This window comes from Chiloscyllium punctatum, chromosome 9 (assembly GCF_047496795.1).
Source record: "Chiloscyllium punctatum isolate Juve2018m chromosome 9, sChiPun1.3, whole genome shotgun sequence".
In the NCBI taxonomy this organism is placed as follows: Eukaryota; Metazoa; Chordata; class Chondrichthyes; order Orectolobiformes; family Hemiscylliidae; genus Chiloscyllium; species Chiloscyllium punctatum.
Genome location: NC_092747.1, coordinates 47,022,621 through 47,049,216, shown reverse-complemented (window position 1 = coordinate 47,049,216; position 26,596 = coordinate 47,022,621). Strand labels below are relative to the sequence as shown.

The window sequence follows — 26,596 nt, the reverse complement described above, 5'->3', positions numbered from 1 at the left end:
AAGTCTAGTGGTGGACCAGTTGAATCACATCAAGAACACAGCAGCTGACACTTGCCTTTAAATAAACATTAAAGTTAGGGTCTAGGCTACAATACTTTTGGGGAGGTCTGGTTTACATCTGATTATTTTTCAGAGCTACAGGGATAATAGGTTACTGTTCGGAGAGTCGGTGTGGACTTGTTGGGCCGAAGAACCTATTTCCATACTGTAGGGGATCTAATCTAATCTAATCTTTTAAAAAAGCAAGCTATCTGAAAGAGGATAGAATAGAAATCATGTATTAGCAAAATAAATTGAAAAATATTTCAGACTGAAAACATATTCCTTAATCTTGACTCTTTAATATGTTCTAGCTTAGAAATCATTTTCTTGCATAAGACGAAAGTTTCAGTCATATTTCACAGAAACAATTCACAGACCTATAAATGGAAACATTTATTGTAAACTACATTTCTAAATGCACATGTGCATTGGAACACCTAGGCAATACAGAATGGGAAACTCCACTTTCATGCCAGTGCTTTCTTGCACTGTAAGTCCTTTGTATTAATTATGCTGCCAGGAAGAACAGACAGATTTACTTAGGTAGTGGCACTGATGAAGGTAAGGGAGCAGAATAAATGCCTACCCTCTCATCCAGACAATGGTTCACAGTGTGAATGAAACTGAAAGGGATGAACAGCAGAAATTATTTTATAATTTTAATTTTTTTTAATAGAGCTAGTTACTAACCTAGCTTTGAAAACTATTTTCAGGAGTCTCTGAAAAACATTGATGTGCAGAAACTGGAACCAGCTGGGTAAGTTTGTTATCAAGGATTTTGGTAAGCTTAGTAGGAGCCATGAAAATGTTAAATGTTCACAAATTGATAAATCTGGCCTAGAAATTGATTGGCATCTGAAACATGGTTTAATTCCACTGCAGCACATGTTCTAAGTGCCAAATTAGGATATAGGTTCATAACAATTTGATCACTTTTAAATATTTATTCCTGATGACTATAGTGAATGCCCCAGAGGCAGCTCGCCAGATTCACAAGTAGTGAATTTGCTTCTGCAACCCCATCTAGCAGTACGTTCTAATGCTACCACTATCATGTACTAATTAGGAAGGTGAATCCTCCAGCAAATTCTCTCCAGTCCACATCCTCTGACAGCATCCAAATACTTACTCTAGTAAAGAATTACAATCGTGTGGTCATGGAATAGAATGATGTGCAGGTCTTTGAAAGAAATTGGATCAATTCCTGTTAGGAAAGAGGATAAAGGCTATTCATTCCTAGAGTACTAACAAGAGGTTTGAAAGTTGGGTAGATCAGTAATGATCCTCATGTTAATGTCTATTTGAACAATATTGAACTAAGTCCTGGATTTCAATGAAGAATTTAGCACATCAAGATGTTATAAAGAATTTGTTTATCTTTGGTGCTTCATGTGTGTTCCCATTAATACCATCTCAGTGCTGCTGATAACATTGAGTTGGATGTTCAGGGACATTAACATGAAATCAGAAAGAGTACAGTACAGAAAGGGGCCGTTCAGCCCATCAAGTGTGCAACAAAAAGAAAAAGCCCATCACCTGTCGATACTAATCTCACTTTCCAGCACTTAGCCCATAGCCTTGAATACTATGACATTTCAAGTACTCATTCACGCTTTTAAAGGCTGTGAGGTCTCCCACTCTACTACCCTCGCAGGCAGTGCAATCTGAGGTGTTATTTGATTTCCACATTCATATAATCAAAGCTTGAATCTAGTTGCAAAGTCTTTAAGGCTCTTTAAGACTATTGGTGAAATGAGCACAGTCCGAGGATCAAGAGCTTCTTTAAATGCTATGGCTCAATCTTGATCAGCTGTTTAACATGGAAGACTAAAATCCAGTTTAGCTGATCACTTTCAGAGTTTTTGAGCCAATACTGTTTCTTCAAAATGGATGCAAAAACAAGGGCAAGGCCAATTGAATTATAATTTTCTATCATTGTATCTAAAATGAATTTTCAATAGCACAGAATGGCTGTCATTTTGATTTATCTATAAAGATGATGAGATGGAATAACTTTTATCGATATTCTTACCACCCTTTTGATGAAAACATTTTTCCTGAAATTCCTTCTAAGCTCCTGCCCTTCACTTTAAAATTATGTTTCCTTGTTATTGACCTTTCAGCTAAGAGGGGAAGAACTGCTTCCTATCCATGCCCCTCACTATCTTATAGACTTGAATCAGATCCCCCTCCTGTTTCCTCTGTTTGCAAGAAAACAACCTGAGCCCATCCAGCCTCTCTTCATAATCAAACTGCTTCAATCCAGGGAACATCCTGGTGAATTGCCACTGCAACCTCTCCAGTGTGATCATCATGTCCTTCCTATTGTGTGGTGGCCAGAACTGCACACAGTTTTCCAGCTGTGACCTAACCAAAGTTTGCAAAGATTTTGTCCCTGTATTCCCCTCTCCACATCAGCTAAAAGGTCAGTGAGGATTCCATCCATGACATTGACAGCTGCCTTGTGACATCTTGATGCTAAGAGCAAAATTAATTAGTTTAAGGCAAAACTTCTGTCCCAGGCCACAGGTGGGAAGGAAATCTGCTGGATTTTACATGATCTTTCCATCAAATCTGCTGGCAGGAGAGCACTAAATCTAGTCCATTTGAGTAGTACTGCCAGAATATAGAGCTGTCAAATAATGTGAGAGCAAAGTACTCCGCATGTTTACTTATCCTGTCCTGATGATAGTGAACATTAATGTTACAATGAAGACCAGACTTTTACTCTCAGTTGTTCTTTCTCTGCCTAATCATTTTCATAAGTGAAAATCAGATTCAATTTAATTTGATGCTTGGATATGGATGCTTTCTTGATAAGGCCACAAACTAACAATCTGAGATCCTATTTGATTTCCGCATTCATGTGGCCAAAGCTTGAATCTAGTTGCAAAGTCCTTAAGGCTCCATAAGTACTGTTGGTGAAATGAGCATAGCCGGAGGATCAGGAGCTGCTTTAAGTGCTATGGCTCAATCGTGCTTAGCTCCTGTTTAACATGAAAGACTAAAAACCAGTTTAGCTGATCACTTTCAGAGTTATTATGAGTCAATCCTGCTTCTTCAAAGTGGATGCAAAAACAAGGTCAAAGTCAATTGAATTATAGTTTTCCATCATTATATCTAAAATGAATTTTCAGTGGAAAAGAATGGCTGTCATATTGATTTATCTGTAAAGGTGATGAGATGGAATAACTTTCATTTATCAGACTGTAACATTTTAATTATCACATTTTGATAAAATTGCTACTCATAATTTATCATTGTGAATATAACAAAATAAAGGTTTTCTAAACATTATTTTTTATTTTATGCAAAGTGGATTTTCACTTAACTTATCCATTGAGATGCCATATGAAATAAAAGAAATTACATCTCCAACACACAGCATCAAAATAAAGGTAACTGTTTTTCCTGCTCTTTGCTTTACTAGGTGTCTGAAAAGTTTTTTTTAGACTAATTGACATGCTAAATCAGTTTTTCCCAACATGTGTCTATTTTTCAGCGGACAGACTGTAAGGCTGTTGTCTCAATGGACCAGAACAGCTGTCTAGGAACTGGTTTCCAGTTGCTGATTTTATTGGCTGAAATCCATACCCCAAGAATGTGGGTGGAGAACAATCCGGAAAAAGACAGTCAGGTATTGTTTGCACCATTCAAGTATATATTGCTGGTGAGCTTTAAGCAAAGTAGGTGACTCATTATGGTAACTTAGTGTTTCAAACAATGAGCAAATAATGTATTTTGGATTGCAATGAAATACTATATGTTCATAATTTGTACCAGCATTTTTTTTGATTTTTCAAATTCGCACTTTTATCATTAATGTTAAGCTTCAGTTTCTTTACGGCCGCTGTTAACACAAAGTAATAACGTTGGTTAAATTGAAGGCCACCATCAATTTGGCAACTTTACACATAGTCATATTACACATGTTGCATTAAGGTAATACCATCCCAATGAATATTAGATGATAGAATCAACTTGAGATATGTCTGTATAACTTGGACTTGGATCTGAACTGATTCCAGGCATTTATTGTGTTGGACTAACTATTGGTATTTAACTCATATTCAAAATATCTCATTTTACCACACTCATTTCATTCTTCCAAACATGCTTATACTTTATGAACCTGTGAATGTAAAACATTGGCAATATGTACAAACTTAACTCTCTACTACCAAACATCTCGACCAAAATGTATGAGGACCACATACCTTTGCGACTCCTTTTAGTTGTCATTTCAATCATTTATGATGATGATCTTTCACCTTTAACCATCAGGCTTAATTCATGACTTCTTTCTTGCACGGCACGCCAGTCATGACTGACTTTCTGACTCAATCGGTTCTCTTCTCATGACTGCTAAATTTGGTCTCAACAATGAAAACCTTATATGAGTTTGTCTTGTCAAAAATAATTTAGCTAGCGTTTTGCAAGTCCTAGTGACAGGAGTGTTATGAAAAGTAAGCAGAAAATTCCTCGATCTATGATTCAATGGTAACTGATGTTTCTTCCAATTTGAACCAAGCATTTCCTTAACAAGAACACACTTAATAATTTGTACTTTGTACTCTGCTGCTCCGTTGAAAGTAGATTGATATGGTGGAACTCCAATGTGTTTTATTTTGCAAACTCTTCTAAACAAAACTGAAATTTGCTGCCAGACACACAATCCTATAGGATTCCATAAACAGCAAACTATGCAAAATATGTAGAGTTTAGTTAATTGTTAACTACATCAGGAACTAATCAACTATTTCAATTGGCTATCTATCACAATGATTAGCTATTACCTTCAAATTCTGCGAACTCAATGTGTACCTCTGTCACATTCTAGATCACCATTTTTGTGGTTTTAAATGTACCAATGGTGATATATTTTGATATACCATACACTGTTTCACTGTGTTTCTGGGTACTATGTAACCCCGACTACTAAAGGTAGCTTCTCTAATCAAACTCATCCCTAAATGTTGATCATGAAGATTATGTAGAAACTATGGTCTGTCCTTTTCAGGAATTACCGCTCTCTTGCTGCCCTCATAATACACATTGAGGTGTCAGCCTTTTGCTCCTACTAAGCAGGACTTCTTCCATGTCTACTGTAATAAGCAGCAATGATAGACAGACTATACAATTCCGCAACCAATAGATCAGATCTAAGCCATACAGTCATACCACACCGAAGCATGGGCCAATGGGCTGAAGAATGGCAGATGGAGTTCAATCTGAATCAATACAAGGTATTGCATTTTGTTACAACAAACAGGGACAGGACTTGTACAATTAATGGTAGGGCCTTGGTAGTGTTGTAGAACAGAGGGACCTAGAGGTTCTAGTACATAATTTTTTGAAGTTTGCATCACATGTAGACAGGGTGTTTAAAAAGACGTTTTGTCTTCATTGCTCAGTCCTTTGAGTATAGGAGTTGAGAAGTCATGTTGAGACTGCACAAGACATTGGTGGGGCCTTGTGAGGAATATGGCGTCCAGTTCTGGTGGCCCAGTTAGAGCAAGGATATTATTAAGCTAGAGAGGGTTCAGATGAGATTTACCAGTATATGGCCAGGAATAGAATGTTTGAGTTATAAATAATGGCTGGATAGGCTGGGACTGTTTTCACTGGAGCATAGGAGATTGAGAGGTGACCTTATAGAGATTTATACAATCATAATGGATATAGATAGTTAATGGTAGGTGCCTTTTCTTAAGGATGGTAAATTTCAAGACTGGGGGCATATTTTCAAAGTGAGAGTAGAGAGATTTTTAAAAAAGACATAAGGGGCAATTTCTTTTACACAGAGTGTAATTCTCATGAGGAATGAACTTCCTGAGAAAGTGTTGGATGTGCGCACTGTGACAATATTTAAAAGACACTTAGATTAGCATCTGAATATAAAAGTTTCGGAAGGTTATGGGCCAGAAGCAGGCAAGTGGGACTACTTTAGTTTGGGATTATGTTAGGAATGGACTGGTTGGACCCAAGGGTCTGTTTCTGTGCGATGTGACTCTATGAATGGTGGTGGACAATTAAACAACTTCTCAGACATCCAAGCTCCTTCCTCTGTGAGTTGTTTAGCTGTCCCACCACCATTCGTAGCTAGTTGTGGTACGACTGCATGACTTAGAGCTGATCTATTGCTTGTAAAATTGCATAGGTTTACCTGTCACTTACTGCCTATATATTTAACATGTAATTAGTCCTATTTAGTAGCTTCATTTGGTTGACGCCTAATTTTTAGGTATGCCTAGTGCTACTTTTGATTTACCCCTCCTGCACTCTTCATTGAACCTGGATTGATCCTTTGGCTTGATGGTCATGGTTGAGTGGGGAATATACTGGGCCATGTGGTTGCAGATTATGTTGGAGTATAATTCTTCTATGACTGATGGCCCATAGTGGCTCATGAATGCCTAATCTTGAGTTCCAAAACCAGAAATTGCTGGAAAATCTCTGACAGCATCTGTGGAGAGAGAACAGGTCCAGTGTTCCTTCTTCAGAACTGATGGTAGCTAGGAAAAGGTAGGTAGCTATTTGCAGTGGAGGGAAGGAAGAGGGGGAGCCCAAAGAGAGAGAAAAACAGTTGAACAGATGAAGGACTAGGTAAAGGTCAGCCTGGAAGAATGCTAATGGGGACTGTCTGTAATTGACAATGGGTTATGTGTGACAGCAGTCCATATGATGACAAGGCCAGCTGTGTAGGGTTGGGGTGAGGACATGGGAGAAGGTGCTCAAACCTTAAAGTTGTCAAACTCAATATTAAATTCTGAAGGCTGCAGAGTTCCCAAGCAGAAAATGAGGTACTGTTCTCTCAGCTTGCGCTGAGCTTCATTGGAGCACTGTAGCAAGCCTGAAAAAGAGATGTTAGCCAAGGAATACGATAGTATGTTGAAGTGGCAAACAACTAGAAGTTCATGGTCATTTTTGCAGACAGAACATAGGCGTTCTACGAAGCTCATCTATATGGAAAGGTTGCCTCAGTGTTTAGTCATAATAGCTCAGAAAGGTTGCCTGATCAACAGCTGGAGCTTGAGATGTAGCAGCCTGATCATCTGTTTCAGTCTGAACTTCAGACAATTCCATATAAACTGGGTCATTGGTGACTGTAAGCATTGTATAGGTAAGAATTTTTGTAGCATTTTTGAAGTATATTTTGCTTTAATGAAAAACATCGGTATATCCCATTGTTAGAACTGCCTTGGGTTACCTACATCCAGAGTAAACCCAACAGACCAGGGAAAGTTGGAATAAAGCTGAAAAATGTGTTGCCTGAAAAGCACAGCAGGTCAGGCAGCATCCAAGGAGCAGGAGAATCGACGTTTCGGGCATAAGCCTTCCTGAAGAGGGGCTTATGCCCGAAACGTCGATTCTCCTGCTCCTTGGATGCTGCCTGACCTGTTGCGCTTTTCCAGCAACACATTTTTCAGTTCTGATCTCCAGCATCTGCAGTCCTCACTTTCTCAAAGTTGGAATAAAACCTTAACTATCACTATTTGAGCCCAAACGTGCTATTCTAGTCCTTTTCTGATGTTCTTACAGATTATTCATGCAAATAAGATGCTTGACTGTTGCTGCTAAGAAAATGTAGAGAGTGACTGATGGCCTGTCTATTAGAGTAATTTGCATATCAAAAGTATCCTCTATCTAATGTAAAATAAGCAACATTCAGCCAAATGCTATGATTGAATAAATATAGTAGGTTCTCTAATGGGTAATGTCTCATGTGGTGTCACTGATCAAGAATTCCAGATTTGCACTTATCAATGACCACTTTGAAATTTTTGCATATTCCATAGTAACAACATCTGTTCATTCTTTGACAGGAATCTTCCTCTGTTTGTTTTCTGTACAACATAGGATAAGTTTATTTATTAAAACTTATATAACTTGCTGAAATCAAGTTCTGTCACTGTGCTTACTCATAGGCCTGTATGCTGGCATTTTATCCAGAATTTGATTTTGGAACTCTTTCCGACTGCGAGGTTATTATTTGTTTGGATTGTTCCTATTCAATGAGGGGCTTAGTTCTTGATGAAGCTAAGAAAGTAGCGCTTCTTCTACTCCGATACCTTCCAACCACCTGCAAGTTTAACGTCATTACGTTTGGCACAGGTTTGCAATACAGTTCGTGATATGATCGTATTAAAATTTTTGTTCTATATGAAGTGGCATTAGCTTGAAGTTGTCAATTACTTAAGGATGCGTGATTAGTAAATGATTAAGGGTGCATGCAATCTGAGTCTTAAACATATTAGAATCAAGTACTGTGAAATCCCCACCTGGAACTGTATTATACTGATTGACTCGAAACCAGCTGCAGTTTTAGTCTAGTGCAGTAGTAGGCCACAATATAAAAGTCTCCATGCAGACTATTTGGCACATGGGAACAGACAATACTTTACTTTAAATAATTAAGGTATTACAAAAAATTAAAATGTTATTTCAAATTGAAACAAATTATGTTGTAGTTCAAAACTTATCAGAAACTTTTGGAATTGGAGACAAGTTCAGTTCCTGGTTTCTACTGAGTTGTGATTTCAGGTAAAGTCGAGGTTTGGTCTGCAATTAGTGTCAGTATACTTCACTTTCGGTATGACGGGTGGGAGATGGTATCATATAAATTAGGAGCAGGATAAGCAATTTAGTCCCAAAAGTCTGCACTGCCATTCAATAACATGATGATGGCTTATCTGTTTTCAACCTCAAATCCATATTCCCAAGTATAGAACATAGAACAATTTAACACAGAATAGGCCCTTCAGCCCTCAATGTTGAGCCGACCTGTGAACTAATCTAACCAATTCCCCCGACACTATCCCATCATCATCAATGTGCTTATCCAAGGATTGTTTAAATCCCCCTAATGTGACTGAGTTAACTACACTGGCAGGCATTACATTCCACGTCCTTACCACTCTCTGAGTAAATAACCTGCCTCTGACATCTGTCTTAAATCTATCACCCCTCAATTTGTGCTACACCCCCTCATACAATCTGACATCATCATTCTAGGAAAAAAACTTTCACTGTCTACCCTATCAAATCTTCTGATCATCTTGTATGTCTCTATCAAATCCCCTCTTAGCCTTCTTCTTTCCAATGAGAACAGACCCAAGTCTCTCAGCCTTTCCTCATAAGACCTCCTCCTTAAACTTACTCAATGTCATGGATTCACGGATTCACAACACTTTTGAGAGAAGCAATTCCTCTTTATTTCTGTTTTAAACCTGCTATCCCTTATCCTAAAACTATGACCTGTTCTAGATTGACCTCCTTTCTACATCTACTGTGTCAATCTCCTTTAGCATCTTATATAACTCAATTAGATCTCTATTTTTCTTCTAAACTCTAGACAGTATCGGCCTAAACTGCTCAATCTCTCTTCAGAAGACACATCCCTCATCGTCTCAACTCCTGGAATCAATATAGTGGAGCTACTCTGAACTGCTTCCAATGCAGCTACATCCCTCTTCAAGTCAGGGGACCAAATTTGGACACAATATTCCAGGAAAACCTCCACTGTGAGATCATTAATTAATTCTATCTCGTTGCACCAGGTCTGGTATAGCCTTCTGTCTGGCATGTACAAGAATATTTTGTTCTAAGAAACTATCCTGAAAACATTCTATCTATTCATCATGGTCATTCAACTCAACAATCATGCAGCCCTAATTCTCATCCTGACCGAGCTTAAAGAACTCGAAGGCTGAGGCTCTATGGATACCCCTACCTGCCTCACTTGCAGTCGCATTCTCCTGTTCCAAACTCTGACCAAATCAAACAACCCAACCCTAAGAAATGTGACTGCTCCTGGTACAAAGAATGCACATAACTTTACCCTTAAGACCATAAGACCATAAGACATAGGAGTGGAAGTAAGGCCATTCGGCCCATCGAGTCCACTCCGCCATTCAATCATGGCTGATGCGCATTTCAGCTCCACTTGCCAGCGTTCTCCCCGTAGCCCTTAATTCCTCTAGACAACAAGAACCTATCAATCTCGGCCTTGAAGACATTTAGCGTCCCGGCTTCCACTGCACTCCGTGGCAATGAATTCCACAGGCCCACCACTCTCTGGCTGAAGAAATGTCTCCGCATTTCCGTTCTGAAATGACCCCCTCTAATTCTAAGGCTGTGTCCACGGGTCCTAGTCTCCTCGCCTAACAGAAACAATTTTCTAGCATCCACCTTTTCAAAGCCATGTATTATTTTGTACGTTTCTATTAGATCTCCCCTTAATCTTCTAAACTCCAACGAATACAATCCCAGTATCCTCAGCCGTTCCTCATATGAGGGATGTGTCTTCTGATGTGTCGCAGTGTCTGCAGTTCAGCCTCCAGTTCATAAACTACTGAATGTGCTCAAACTTCAAACCCTAGCCACAGATATGTTTACACTAATCTTGCATCCAGAAACTCCCATATGCAACACCAATGATTACGCATCACCTATCCTGTCATCCTAATGTGTTCTCTAAGGATTGACTTAATTATTGTGTTCAATTTTATGTTTAGTAGTTTTTTTTATTTTATTAACCTTTGCACCAATTTTTCTACGGCATTGAACTTTAAGAATAGAATAGACTTCTAGTCAGTTACCAGATAATCACCAAACAACCAGTGTCAGAATAAATTATTCAATGTTCCTGCTCATGTTTCCTATTCAGATACTCTTATTAGAAAGTAAACCTGTAAACATCAAGTAATGAAAAGATTTTGCTCAAATATAGTAGTATGATACCACTTGGTATTCTTGTATGTTCTCAATGACTGTTGGTATTGAGGATGTTTAGGCCCATGGAAATACAATTTAACTATCTGAATGCCTTGAGGAGAGGAGAGGAGAGGACAGAGAAAATTATGAATAGATAGTATGCTGAAACCAGCAAAATCGTGCAAATTTGCAATTAGTTTTGCAATCTACATTGCAGGAGCAGAGTCCTGTGATGCCAAATTATTTGGAATAAAAAGCTAGCCTACTAGCAACGATATAACCACTGTCAATTGTCATTAAAAAAAAATATCTGGTTCATTAAAATTATTCAGAGAAGGAAATCTGCTATCCTTACTGGCTCTTGTCCAGAATCAGAGAATCCCTACAGTGCAGAAGCAGGCCTACCCGGTTCACACCGATCCTCCCATCAAGTCCGACCCATCCCATATGTGACTCAAGACTTTCATTGATCTGGGCAATTCGGAATTGGCGATAAATGCTGGGCTAGCTAGTGATGCCTACATGCCATGAACAAAAAAAATGAATTCATGTCTTTTTGATTTCTGTTCTCAGTATAGCAGTAAATCCTCCTGGATTCTGCTGGCATTCACTCAGTTTTATACTACTGTTTTCCTGTTCTAGATTACAAAGAACTCTTTCGTTGTTCACAACAAAGAAATTCTGAAGATGCGGTAAAAGCTGCAAATAACTTTATTCTGGTAAGCATTGAATTTGTTTTATTTTCTCTATAATAATTAGAAAATTAGAGCTATTCATATTTAAAGTATATTTACAAAGGAGATTTACCAGGATGTTCCCAGGGCTGGAGAGACTGAGCCATGAGGGAAGATTGGATATGCTGGAGTCGTTTTCCATAGAGTAGCGAAGGGTTGAGAGGGGCCTGATAGAGATGCTTAAGATTATGGGGAGCACAGATAGAGTGAAAGGAAGGCAGTTTTTCCAATAGTAGGAGACATCAATAACCAGAAAGCATCAATTTAAGGTAAGAGATAAAGGTTAAGAGGAGAGTTGAAGAGAAACGTTTTCACTCAGAGGGTGGTGGAATCTGGAATTCACTGATTGAAAGAATATTGAGTCAAAAACTCAGAACATTAAGCGGTATTTAGATATTCACTTCTTTTGACATAGCTTCCAGAGTTATGGACCAGATGTTGAAAAATAGGATTGGTGTAGTCAAATGTTTGTTGACCAGCATGGATACAGTGGTCTGAATGGCCTCCATCTGTGCTGTAAATGTCTGAGTCTGTATGAGCATATGCATCCTGGACTTTGGCTAATGCAAAACGTAAATACACCCAGATAAAGAAAGAAGATTTAGCAGTCAAATTTGGAGGTTCACCAATTATTATTTGGACGTAAATTTGTAATAATAATGGACCACAAACCTCTGCTCGTCTACTTAAAGAGGACAAGCCCATAGCATCAGACTGAATTCAGCCGTGCCACAATTACAAGTTGGAACCCCACCCTGGAGGCCAAATTGCAAATGCAGATGCATTGAGCCACCTCCCACTGGCAGACACACCACCAGTGGTGCTGCCATTGGAAGAGTCCATAATGGTTTTAAATTTTCTGGACACACTTCCAGTCACAGCTGACAATATCAGACTTAGGACATAGAAAGATCTGGTCCTAGCAAAACTGAAATGACTGGTAATGATGGCAGAAACCAAAGAGCCATTATAACCAGAATTAAAACCTTTTTGGACCCAGAGACACAAAAATCACAGTAGAGGATGACATATTTTTACAGGGAGCAAGAGTGATTGACCCGAGCAAAGGTTGCTGCCAGATACAGGCTGAACTTCACCAGGGTTATCCAGGGGTTTCCAATGTTGGTGAGAAGTTACGTCTGATGGCCAGGATTGGATGCAGATATTGGCGTGGCAGTGCCCAATGTGCCAACAAGGACAAAGCTAGCAGCTCCCCCATATCATTGATATGGCGGGGTAAACCTTGGACTTGGATATATATCGATTATGCAGATCCTTTAGTCATCGTGGATGCTCACTTGAAGTGGCTGGACATGTATAAAGTTCATTCACCAAACATGGGAATGACGACAGAAAAACTGCACGTCTTTTGCAATACACAAACTCACGGAAGTGTTGATCACAGATAATAGGCCATTTTTTACCAGCAGGGAGTTTAAATATTTCCAAACGTCAAATGGTAATCGTCATAGAAGGACAGCTCCATCCCATTCATCATCCAGTGGTCGGGCAGAAAGAACAGTCCAAAATTTGAAGGTAGGGTTAAAGAAAAAGCCTACAGCTTCACAAGATACCAAATTGTCTCAGTTCCTGTTTGATTATAGGACCACCCCTCATGCCACTACAGGAGTAGTTCCAGCAGAGTTGCTAATGGGGAGAAGACTCTGTACCAGATTAAATCATATCTTCCCAGACCTGGAGGGGAAGGTGAAACGTCATCAAGAACACCAATGCCAGACACAAGAGTTCACTAAGCGAGACAGACAGTTTACTTCAGGGTACAACGTTGGGTGTCGGATGCACGGATAAGAGGCATGGTTAATGCGAGGTCAGGTCCAATGACATATAAAGTTCGAGTAAGTGAGCTGGTCCTGAACAAGCCCTTGGACCATATGAAAGCTGTAAACCCAAAAACAGCGCAGGAGTTAAACATGTCCAGCCCCTTGACTGCCTTTTTTTGACTGTTGCAGAACCCATGGTTCTCCCTCTGTTGAAGATAACTCAGAATCTGAGACGGACACAGCAGATTTTGCTGTTGTGACGCCTTTGCCACCAGAAGAGGAGAATGAGTTTCTTACGGGACACCCTGGGCCCAGGAGATGATCTACTTTGCTTTATATGCCCGTATCAGAGGCAGAGTTGGAGGAAGCTGATCCAGTGCTAAAACACCCCAGAAGGAGCTACAAAACAAAACTGGCCTGTGTCCTCAAATTCAGAGGGGGAGGAATGTATTGATTGTAACAAGGTCAGCCAGGTGGACCTCATAGAATATGGGTTTTGTGATTGGACCAGATTAACAACCCCAACCAAAGAGCCCTGGCTGACAGATACGAACGAGTGTCAGACATCCTGAGAGCTGGCTCTGAGGGAGCTGGATCAGTGTCAAGGACTCTCAAATGTAAATAAAGGGTGACTTGGTGACGGGAAACTGGCAACTATGGAGTTATTTCAACCAGGACTAAAGAAGTGATATTAGACAAACTAATGGGGCTAAAGGTGGATAAGTCCCAAGGCCCTTTTGGCTTGCATCTTAGGATCCCAAAAGAGGTAACTGCAGAGATAGTGGATACATTAGTTGTAATTTTCTAAAACTTGTTTCATTCTGGAGAAGCACCAGAGGATTGGAAAATGCTAATGTGATGCCTCTATTCAAAAGGGGAGACAGGCAAAAAGCAGATATCTGGGGGCTGATTAGCCTAATATCTATTGTTGGAAATATATTGAAAACAATTATTAAAGAAGTAATAGCAAAACATTTGAAAAATTATAATCTAATCAAAGTTAATTTATTACTGAAGTGATTTATAACAGTAATGTATGTACCCCCTGCATTACATTTCTATTACTTAGTGTGAGTTTTTACATTGATTACATAGATCTCTTGATCAACCGGAATATTGGATCAACTGGCACATGCCTGATCCTATAGATGTCAGTTAATAAAAGGTTTGCTTAATTTTTGAGTTGACCAATACGCTTTTAATTTTCATACTCTTTCAAAGTCTGTTCAGAAGCCAATGGGCAACACAGATTTTTGGAGACCATTACTGAATCTGAACTTGCTTGCCCCATCCAAAAGGATACGCAATGTACTTTTGATTTCTGATGGACACCTTCAGAATGAAACTCTTACATTGAAGACAGTATGCCAGAATGTCAAACATACCAGGATATTTACTTGTGGTGTTGGGTAAGTCTTCTTGAGCAGATAGTTGCAAATAAATCAAAGAAAGTAGAATATGAAGTAGAAGCTATTTTATTTGAAATATTTTGTCCAATTTGCACTTAGAAACACATGACATACAGTGTCGATACTCATGACATTCACTGTTGCTATAAACATTATGTTATAAGCTATGGACTCAAGAGCTATTGTAGAGATGAGCTAAGTGAATGATAGTGGAAGAGGTTATCAAACCATCATTACAAATGATAAATGGAAGGCCAAAGTGGAGAGGGAGTAAATTAGGGAGAACATCTCATTTACGGGTGGCACGATGGCACAGTGGTTAGCACTGCTGCCTCACAGTGCCAGAGACCCGGGTTCAATTCCCGCCTCTACTGTGTGGAGTTTGCACATTCTCCCCGTGTCTGCGTGGGTTTCCTCTGGGTGCTCTGGTTTCATCCCACAGTCCAAAGATATGCAGGTCAGGTGAATTGGCCATGCTAAATTGCCCGTGGTGTTAGATGAAAGGGGTAAATGTAGGGGTATGAGTGGGTTGCGCTTCGGCGGGTCGGTGTGGACTTGTTGGGCCGAAGGGTCTGTTTCCACACTGTAAGTAATCTAATCTCATCTCTAGCTTGTGTTTACAAGTATTCCTACTGCAGAAAAATGTTCTGTTCTTACTAATGAACATTTAAAAACTTCTGAAAAAATAATTTAATTCATTAAAATGCATTATTTGTGTGATAGGTAGGATCATGATTGATCAAGGCTGTTATCCTCATAACCTGGATAACAGCTATCTTTGGTTTAGCTATCCTTCCCTCTGTGACTTCCAAACTGGAATTCTGATGTTTAAACCCAACCTTTGGTTGGTTTTTGTTCTGTGGTGAACAGCGGGGTGCACAGATGGCTGAGATATTTCTCAGGACTTTTGTTTTCTATTTGCCAAGTATTTCCGTTATCAGCCGTGGGTTATATACAATTTTGGTTTATTTCATTTCTACTAATTCGATTAGGATTAAGCATTCAAGTAGTTTTTATTGCTTTCACATTGTCTGACCAGAGATCTTCAAGAATACTCCTGTGGTTAGCTTGAAATTTGTTTTCATTACTGGAGTTCACTATCTAAAATAGATCATTTGTTATTTATCTACCTCCTACTGACATAATTTCTTCCACTTTCTGACTTCTGCAGCTACTCCAATTACATTCTTCACCCTTTCTTTAGACACACTTTGTGGACCTGATTATTTGTTTCCATCTTTCAGAAACTATGACATGGTTCTCTGCTGCACAATGACCTAGAAATGAATTTTTATTTATCTGAATATAAGTTTTCCTTGTTTGAAGGCTCCAAGTATGTCTTTTCCTCATCTCCGGTTTATATTTGTGCCTATGACTCTGGACAAAATTATTAGCACTTCAAAAACTAATTGCTGCATGGAACCAGTTCCATTTCCACAAAACCCCATACTACTTGGCGGTCTACCTGGCAACATAAAGTCACAGGAGGTAGCTACTTAATTGGCACTTCTATATATGCTATCTTAAGATAGGAAGATCTCCACCACCATAATAGGAAAGACCTTCCAAAGATGGTTGTTGCTGTAGCCCGCAAATCCTTTATTCTCTTCCAGGAATAGGTGGGTCAGTGTAGTAGGCTTTGTAAACTCATTCAAGGTTGATAAAAGCATATGGCCTCAGTAAGTTGTCAGACTATCATTAGGAAAATCTTGACAATGTCTCCAATCTGCCCATAATTGAGCATTTAAATACAGTACTGAATGGATAAGCCCTTGTCTCTTCCACCCTAAGATTAGTTGCAAGGTTAGTTGAAGGCAGAGCTTGTTAACCCATTGAACCTACATCCTCCACATTCCTTCCAGTCTTGCCTTCAAGCGTGGGACTGAGAAGATTCTTTCCACATTCATCAACTGATGACTCAGTCTCATCTGGGATCCATCCTTTTTCCTCCCTCCCCACCTCACCAATTTAGTTTAAATGATTCTTGATTGGTGCAATAATGTTATTCTCACATTTCTTGCCATTACCTTTTCAATTGTAGATTTAGTTATTCTTTTCCATTTTAAATACTTGATAGAAATTCTTATTGACTGACTTTGTAGCTAGCTTCTCTCAGACTGTAATTTCTACCTTTTTTTATTTCGACATTCTTTGCTGATGTCAGGACCTAATGGCTTTCATCCTAGGATTTTAAAATAATTTGCTGCAGGGATAAGAGATGCATTGGCTGTGATATTCCAAATTCCTTAGATTCTGCAAATGCCCAATGGTTTGGAAAATTGCTGATGTAAAAGCTGTGTTCAAGGCTGATTATCATAACTTATATCATAGGGAACTGCTAGAATCCATTATTAAGGACTCATGGCAGAACATTTTGAAAATCATAAAAAAAACAAGCAGCATCAACCTACTTTTGAGAAAGGGAAATCATGTTTGATTAATTTATTTAGAATTCTTTGAGGAAGTAACAAGCAAGATGGATAAAACCACAAGTCATGGGAGCAAAAGTATGTCACTCAGCACATTGAGTTTGTCCTGCCATTTTGTGAAATCGTGGCTGATCTGTTAATCCACAACTCCACTTTCTTGCCTTTGCCCTATAACCCTTGATCCCTTTACTGATTTAAATCTTTCTATCTCAGCCTTGTATATTCTTAATAACCCAGCTTGTACAGCCCTCTATGGTAAAGGATTGCACAGATTCATTACCCCCTGAGAGGTGAAATTCCTCCTCCTCTCTGTCTTTAATGAGACAATGCCGTCTGGTGCTAGAATTTTCCACAAGGGGAAAGATCCTTTTCGCATCTACGATGCCAAGTCCCTTGAGAATCTTATATGTTTAGTTAGGGTCACCTCTCATTCTTCTAATCTCAGTGAGTACAGGCCCAACTTACACAAACTCTGTTCATTAGACAGATCTCTCCATACCTAGAAACAGTCTCATGAACCTTCTCTGGACTGCCGCCAATACCAAAATATCTTTCCTTGTGTAAGGGTCCCAAAACTTCTCACAGTATTCCAGCTGTGATCTTCCTTCTCTACCAATTATCTACCTACACCAGGTATTCAAAGTTTTGGGTTTCTCTGTTTAAACATGGTTAATCATGCTTTTCAGCTTTCTGTACGTGGTAAATGTTAGGAATAGGCTGAAATACATGTTAAAGGTAGTATGTTTTTTGGCATCTTAACTTTTAAATCATTTCATTATTATATTTCCCATTAGGTCAACAGCAAATCGCCATATGCTTAGAATGTTGGCACAATATGGAGGAGGAGCGCTTGAGATTTTTGATTGGAAAACCAAATTCAGCTGGAAAGCAAAGGTGAGGTTTCTTTTGTACCTTCTGGGTGTTGAATAATGCGTATACAATAATATTTTTAAGTTTTATTTTAAGAACATGGTTTGTGCTAATGAAGATAGTGAATTAAAATGACGAAAGGAAAGCTTAACAAAAAGCCATTTTAAAGCTTAAGGATTAGTACTCTCAATGACATATTGTTGGATTCATCCATGAAAACCAGGTTAAATTATTGGGTTGTGTTGAGGACATATTTGAGAAAATCCCCGACTCCCCATCAAATTCGACTTAGACACTCGACCAGTCTGGCAGGATGTGAAGTCACCACTAGACAGTGAAGAATGGAAAAGCCGTAGGAATAGACAGGATTCCAGTGGAGATGTTCAAACTCAGATGAGCAGAGCATACCCATCATCTATAAACTGTTCCTTAAAATTCAAAACAAAGCAGAAATTCTTGCTGATCTCAGGGATATTGCCGTCACCACCATCTTCAAGAAAGGAGACAAAGTGGACTCATGGGAACTATTGAGGAATCTCCCTATTTCTGGGAGGATCATTGCCTGAATCCTCACCAGGCATTTTTTTAGTCCCTGAAGAAACCTGGACATGATTTTCACTGCTTGGAATTGCCAAGAAATATGCTAGGAACAACACCAAACGTCTGCGTGGCCTTCATTGATCTGACCATGGCTTTTGACTCAGATAATCGGGAAGTGATTTGGAAGATTCTGTGAATGGCTAGCTGAGCAGAAAATTCATCAACATCCTCCAACCCCTTCATGACAAGACGTCAGTGATGATTCTCCCCAGTGGTAATATGACAGACTCTTTTGAAGTCAAGACAGGGATCAATCACTCCCTCAATCCCTTTCTCCATCTTCATCACCACCATTCTTCATTCTGACAAGAACAACCTTCCCAGTGGTGTGGACATTATCTACAAAATGAACGGAAATCTTTTCAACCTCAACTAGTTGAAGTCCAAGACATAAATGACATCAGCCTTGTTTGTGGACCTTCAGTATGCAGATGACAACATCATCTATGCGCTGTCAGAAAAGAATCTTCAGTCCTTGCTCAACGCAGTCACGGAAGTATACTGAAGAATTGGTCTCCGTCTCAACCTTGAAGACTTGTGTCTTATACTAACCTATCCGACATTAATTTACAGTCCATTCCTCCACTGAGATCAAAGGAGAAAGTAGCCCAAATGTGGAACATTTCACTACCTGGGTATGTACATGTCATCTCAAACTGACATCAATGCAGAGATTCAACATTGCATCCAATTTGCAAGCGCTGTCTTTGAAGATTAGAGTCTTCAATGACTGGGACATCTATGCTAATATCAAGGGAGAAATAGCTTTACCCTTCTTTCCCTTTCTTTGAAACATCTCTCGTCAAAGCTGCAGTGTTGATTTCAACACCCACCAGAATTCTTCACTGATGCAACCAGAGAGTTCTGAAGGGGAATTCCAAATCAGTTCCACCATCTCCAAGAGAACAAGAGAATCACCCCAGATAGAGCTGCAGAATCACTGCTCCAATAAGAAACTCCTGTACCAGCAGCCACTTTGGGAAGTGCTTAATCAGTGGGACACAAGCCTCGAGACAATCCATAAATAATTTCTTTCCTGACTTTAGTTGTTACTTGGCCAAGTTTTAAGATCTGATATTTTGCAAAGTTCAACTTTTTTCATGCTTGGAGATGAACTTATGCATGTGACCTTATCAAGGTTTATAAAATCATGAAAGGCATAGTCAAAGAGAATAACAAAGGTCTTTTTCTTAGGGTAGGGGTGTTCAAAACTAGAAGGCATATTTTTAAGGTGAGAGGAGAAAGATTTAAAAGGAACCTAAGGGTCAACTTTCACACACAGGTGGTTCGTATGTCGAATGAGCTGCCGGAAGTAATAGATACAAGTCCAGTTACAATATTTAAAAGACATTTGGACAGGTACATGAATAGGAAAGGTTTAGAGGACATGAGCCAAATACAGGCAAATGGGACTAGTTTAGTTTGGGAAACTTGGTTGGCATGGACCAGTTGGACTGAAGGGTCTCTTTCCATACTGCATGAGTCTAAGTATAAATGAATGGTGGATGAGTATTAGTGATTGTAAGGGTTTACTAAGCATTGGTAAATTTGCTATTTGTTATAAAACTCATTGATTGTTACAGGATTGTTAATTATATACTAATTACGTCAAAACAATAATCATAAGAGTCAGTTCGCTGAATGGCTGGTTTGCAGTGCAGTTTGATGCCAACAATATGGATTCAGTTCCTGTACTGGCTTAGGTTCCCTTGAAGATCCTGCCTTCTCAGCCTTGCTTCTCGCCTGAGGCGTGGTGACCCTCACTACCAGTCTTCTCTTTCTAATGGTAATAATTATCTGGGACTGTGGTGATGTTACTTCATCAGCAAAGTAATTAAAATATTGCAAAGATGGCAGGCAGGATGTGGGAACTTCTAGATGCTGGTGTGATTCAGACCAGCTATATCTGCAGTTAGTGCCCGTGGTTGCAAGATCTTTGATTCAAAATAGACAAGCTGGAGGCAAAGCTGCAGCCAATGATGCATATTAGGGAGGAGACAGTTACCTAGCCACTTCATTCCTACAGTCCCTGTTCCAGAAGCATGTCATCTAAGTAGTGAGAAATTGTGTCGCTCTGAGATGCAGAGGAATCTGAGTGTCCCAGTGCATGAATTGCAAAATATTAGTATGCAGATACAGTAAATAATTAGAAAAACTAATAGAATGTACATGTTTATTGCAAGGGAATTTGAATACAAACAAAAGAGGTTATGCTTCTCTTATACAAGGTACTGGTAAGACTTATGATGGGATACTGTGTGCAGTATTGGTCTCCTCATTGAAGGAAGAAGGCAAATTAATTTGAAGCAGTTCAGAGAACGTTTGCTGTAATACCTGGAATTGGGTGTGTCGTCTTATGGATAGGCTAGGCTTGTATCTACTGGAATTTCAAAAATAAGAGGCAACTTCATTGAAATATGTAAGATCCTGAGGCATTGGTAGGGTTCATTTGGAAATGATTCTTGCTGTTATGACAGAATCTAGAACGAGAAGTCATAGTTTAAAAATAAAGGGTCATCCATTTTGAAACAGATGAGGAAAAATGTATTCTCAGTGTTGTGGATCTTTGGAACACTATTCCTCAAAAGACAGTGGAAGTAGTCTTTGAATATTTTTAAGGCAAATGTATATTAGTATTTGATAAGCAAGTGGCTGAAAGCTTACCTTGGTAGGCAGGAATGTGAAGTAATCAAGTTAGTCATAATCTTATTGAAAATCGGGAGTGAATGACCTCTTTCTCATTCTAATTTGTCTGTTTCTATGCATTTAAAATAATAGTGATCATAGGTTTCCACTATAGATAACAGGGAACATTAACTTCCACCAGTAATAGTTTTGAAATTTAGTTCATGTGCACACACAATTTTTTTCAGTGTGCAGTCACTTGAAATTTGTCTTTGCAAAGCTACATTTTTATACAGATGGAAGCTAGGGCTTAGAACCAATTAACCTTTCAAGACCAATAACTCTGCTTCAGAACTAAAAGAAGAATCTTTGAAGTTCATGCATTAACTCTGTCTCTCTCTCTCTCTCTACAGATACTGTGCAGACCTTAGTTTCTCCAACACTTCTGATTATATTTCAGGTCTCCAGCATCCGTGGTATTTTTTGAAATAGCTCCACAAAGGCCGGCATCTCATCACTAAGTCACCCTTTGTTTACACATGCATAGTACTTGACACTGGTCCAGCTAGCACCGTGCTGGCTCCAAGAGTGAGCAGAATCCCTGGCACTCTGGTTTATATCTATCAGCTAGGGCTCCTTGATTGGACCAGGTTAACAGTCCCTATCAGGGAACTCGTATTCTATGATGTCACCTGGCTCACCTCATTCCAATCACTACAGTTTTGCTTTTATATACCTGTGTGGTATCTTCCAGGCTCATGCAGTTTAATGGAAACATGGCTTCCTAACTATCTGAGACTTATTGTGAAGTCTTGATCCTATGGTCTGAAGTCTGTCTATCTCTAGAGTACTTCAGTCTTCATAACTGAAATAAATTAAAGTTTTTCAAAAAGTCTGAGGTTTCAATATGAAGAATTTTACTTTTGTTATAGATGAGAGAATTTTTAAAAGTTTTTGTTCAAGATTTTTGTTTTTCCTTTTGTTGATGTTTTATAGAGAACTCATAAATTTTAAGCTTACTCTAAATTAACATAGCTTTAATTGCAGAATCGCAATTTTAATGAAGGTTCACCCTTCTCGTTCATCTCTTTCTGATAGGTTCTGTCTCAGGTGGATCGAGTCACTCAACCAGGCTGCAGTTCAATTTCTGTGAAGTGGGAACGGTTCAGTTTCAATGCTGCAGCTCCAGTCCAAGCCCCAGCACAAATTCACTCTGTATTCAGCAATTCAAGACTGCTCATCTATGGCTTTGTTCCACACTGTACTCAGGTGAGATTTACTTTTTTTTCACTTTCAATATCATTGCATCTTTCTGACCAAACAGTATTAAGGTCTCAGTAAAATTTAGACCTAAAAGCCATGTAAGTGATAACTATGGGGTATGACATTGTGTAATCTGGAAATCACGTCCAATTTCTGTGTTATTAAATTATGGTTTTGGGACCGGAGTCTTGAAAGAAAAGTAAAACTACAGAAAAGGTCATTATTAAAAGCTTATAGTTTTTAAGCTTTAAAATCATGTAAGATTTAAGATCAGTCTTCTGTGCACATCAGGCTGAACTCTCTGCTGTGATCAATGACCAAGAAGTTTGTACCATGGTTTCCACCACTGAACTGCAAAAGACAAAGGGCAAGGTATGTTCTCTTAAAACTTTTTGATTAACTTAACTGTAAGAATTATTAACAAAAACATAAATAAGATAATCTGCAGAGTAATAGATATCTGTACTGAGAAGTAGACTTTCATTCATTAATATGTTTTGATGTGTTAATAAATATCAACAGAATTGGAAAATTGAAATTCAGCATTAAAATTGCAGCCATTATATTTTGATAGACTTAGGGCAGAGGGGATATAGAAAATGGCAATATGTTACGGTGATTGTGGAACTGTTTGGAAATCATGTTATCACAAGCTATGTGAGCTTCAATGTACACAAAACTGAGTTTCTTTCCTCAGTATTGCTAATGTAAGATGTTACCAGGATTTAGGAATCTGATTATGAGTAGAAAGCAAAATTGAGAGCTGGTTATCACTAGGTCAGTCTTGTGCACTTCCTGGTGGTCGAAACAGATTGTTACTGGGGTAGTTGCCTAAGAGCAAGACTCCTGGTTGTCAAAAAAAGGCGCATTGCAAAATAAGAGCTCATGATATTGATGTTGTATCAAGCCATGGATAAGGGACTGGCTAATGAACAAAATACAGATAGTCAAGACATGTATAACTGTTGGACGACCGTGAGGATCAGTGTTGGAGCCTGAAATATCTACTCTCTATATTAATAACTTGAATGAATAGCCAAAATATACTCTGCCAAATTAGCTGATGATATGGAGATAGATGGAAAAGCATTTGTCACCAAGATATAGTATCAGGTTAAAGATAGGTTAAATAATTCTGTAAAAAATTGTCAGATAGAGAAAGATATCAGAAAATGTGTAGTAGTCCACATTGATAGGAAGAATAGAAAAGCAAAAAAAAATCATTTAAATGGAGAGAGGTTACAGAATGCTGCTATACAGAGGGATCTAGATATCCTCACGCATGAAGCACAGGAAGATAGCATTTAGGTGCAATAAGTAATTAGGAAGACAAATAGGAAGAGCATTGGTTTTTATTTTAAGTAAGACGGATGTCTATGGTTCACCACACCTTAAGCAGCCAAGTGTTCTACTGCTGCTAATTTTTATGTTTTTATCAAATCCTACATTTTTTATAAAAAGTGGGTACATCCTCTATTTTGCAGTTCATCTTAATTTCCATTTTTGCCCTGTCCATCTATACATCAAAACTATTTATGAGCATATGAAGTACAGCAACAATAAGTCATACTGCTGTACCATTCTCTAAGATCGTAATTGATTTGGTCTTGATCATGACTCTATTTTTCTATTTGTCCAGCATAATCTTAGACTCTTCAGTAGTTCAAAAGTCAGTCTATTTCAACTGTAAGTGTGTATAATGACTCAGCTCTATAACTTTGTGGGGTTGAGGATTCTGAAAATTTACAGTAATCTGAGAAAAAAATCCTCCTCATGTCAGTCTTAAATGTGTGATTCATTATTCCAAAATCAGATACCTGAATTCCAGATTCCCCATTAGGGGAAACATCTTGTCAGTTTCTCTGTGAAGTACTAGAGAATCTTTTTTTTAAATTGCTTTAATAAGATCACCATTTATTCTTCTAAATATGACTGAGTTTGGATCAAACCTGCTCAACCTTTTCACATATGTCAACACCATCATCCCAGAAATCAACTTAGGGAATGATTTCTGAACAGCCTCCGATGCAAATACATGACTGCTTAAATAAGAAGACCAAAACTGTGCGCGGTACTTGAGATGAGGTCTCAATAAGATTCTGTATAACTTCACCAACACATCTATACTTTTATATTTGATTCTCCTTTTATTAAGCACCAATGTTTCATTTGCATTTTTTACACATTTGTTGTACCTGCATCATTCAATGATATCAATGATAGTTAACTTTCTATCTCAATTCCACTCTCTTGCCCTTTCCCATTATCTCTTGATTCCCTGAAAGAGCAATGCTGGGATACCCACAAACCTTTGGATCGAGAATGCCAGTGATTCACAATCCTTTTGAGTGAAACCATTTCTCAACTCATCCGAAAAAATTGTCTGAAGTTCTGAAACTATGTGTCCATAATTCAAAACTCCCCATCCAGGGGAAACGACCTCTTGATGTCAACCCTGTCAAGCCCTGTCAGATTCTTGTACGCCTCAATTAAAATCACTTCCCATTTGTCTAAATCTCTAGAGAGTATAAGCCCAATTTACTCAGCCTCCCCTCTAGGACAGTGGTCTCATCCCGAGTAGCAAGAAAGCAATATATTGAATCTGGGCTATACTGCAAGCCAGCTTTCTTATGAAGTATGGAGACCAAAGCTGAACAGTACCCCAGATATGATTAGATTAGATTAGATTACTTACAGTGTGGAAACAGGCCCTTCGGCCCAACAAGTCCACACCGCCCCGCCGAAGCGTAACCCACCCATACCCCTACATCTACATCTACCCCTACCTAACATTACGGGCAATTTAGCTTCGCCAATTCACCTGACCGGCACATTTTTTGGAGTGTGGGAGGAAACCGGAGCACCCGGAGGAAACCCACGCAGACACTGGGAGAACGTGCAAACTCCACACAGTCAGTCGCCTGAGGCGGGAATTGAACCCGGGTCTCCGGCGCTGTGAGGCAGCAGTGCTAACCACTGTGCCACCGTGCCGCCCATGAAAGCTTCACCAAAGCTCTGGACAACCGAAGCAAGAATTATTTGTTTTTGTAAAGGAGTCTATATTTAACATTGCCCCTTCTGGCATTGTTTGCTTTAATATCATTACATTATTAGTTCTAGAAATCTCATTGATCACTATAAGATTTGCATTAATATGGTTTAGAAACATAGGAACAAGTGTCAGTCATTTAATACTATCATGGCTGATCGATCACTTCAATGTTTGATACCCATACACTATCTCCATAACCCTTTAAGCCACTGCAATCGAAGATCTTTGTGGGCGGCACGGTGGCAGAGTGGTTAGCACTGCTGCCTCATAGTGCCAGAGACCCGGGTTCAATTCCCGCCTCAGGCGACTAACTGTGTGGAGTTTGCACGTCCTCCCCGTGTTTGCGTGGGTTTCCTCCGGGTGCTCCGGTTTCCTCCCACAGTCCAAAGATGTGCAGGTCAGGTGAATTGGTCATGCTAAATTGCCCATAGTGTTAGGTACGGGGTAAGGGTAAGGGGTAAATGTAAGGGTATGGGTGGGTTGCGCTTCGGCGGTGTGGACTTGTTGGGCCGAAGGGCCTGTTTCCACACTGTAAATAATCTAATCTAATCTAATCTTTCAACTTTTACTTTAATCATCCTGAAAGCCTTCCACAGTCCTCTGGAGTATAGAATTCTAAGATTCACAACCCTCTGATTAAAACATTTCTTCATATTTCTTCTGAATAACATCCCTCTTACTTTTAAATTATCTCCTTTAAAGGAAACATTGTGCATGCGTCTAATTTGTCTATCCCTTTTAAGTACTTTGTAAGGTTTAATTCAATCACATTTCACTCTTCAAACCTCCAGAGAATGTAAAGTCCAGTTGCATAATCTCTCTTTGAAGAACAAGTCTGGTGAACCTTTGTTGCACTCCCTCTGTAGAAACAATATCTTTCCTGAGATGAGATCAAAACTCCACATTGTACTCCAGATGTGGTCTAATCAAGCTCCCTATATAAATGAAGCAGTACTTCTGGATGTTTGTACTCCAATCTTCTTTCAATAAAGGCTAATATTCTATTCTGCTTCTTAATAATTTGTTGCACGTGCATTTTTGTTTTCAGTGGCCTGTTGGCAGGGACATGAAGGTC

At 39.0% G+C, this 26,596-nt stretch overlaps 1 protein-coding gene across 6 annotated transcripts in view; it reads left to right on the top strand.

The window, feature by feature from the left end:
- The window catches only part of parp4 (poly (ADP-ribose) polymerase family, member 4), a 124,840-nt gene that overhangs the window by 68,644 nt on the left and 29,600 nt on the right, over positions 1–26,596 (top strand). For all 6 annotated transcript variants that reach the window (XR_011961509.1, XM_072577433.1, XM_072577431.1 and 3 more), the window contains 9 exons: positions 756–799; positions 3,359–3,440; positions 3,545–3,679; positions 7,971–8,157; positions 11,401–11,477; positions 14,495–14,682; positions 17,906–18,005; positions 22,305–22,475; positions 22,761–22,841. Coding sequence is in view for 5 of the 6 variants with exons in the window: in XM_072577433.1 (XP_072433534.1) it covers positions 756–799; positions 3,359–3,440; positions 3,545–3,679; positions 7,971–8,157; positions 11,401–11,477; positions 14,495–14,682; positions 17,906–18,005; positions 22,305–22,475; positions 22,761–22,841 (1,065 nt within the window). In the remaining variant the exon portion in view is untranslated. The remainder of the gene's footprint in view (positions 1–755; positions 800–3,358; positions 3,441–3,544; positions 3,680–7,970; positions 8,158–11,400; positions 11,478–14,494; positions 14,683–17,905; positions 18,006–22,304; positions 22,476–22,760; positions 22,842–26,596) is intronic.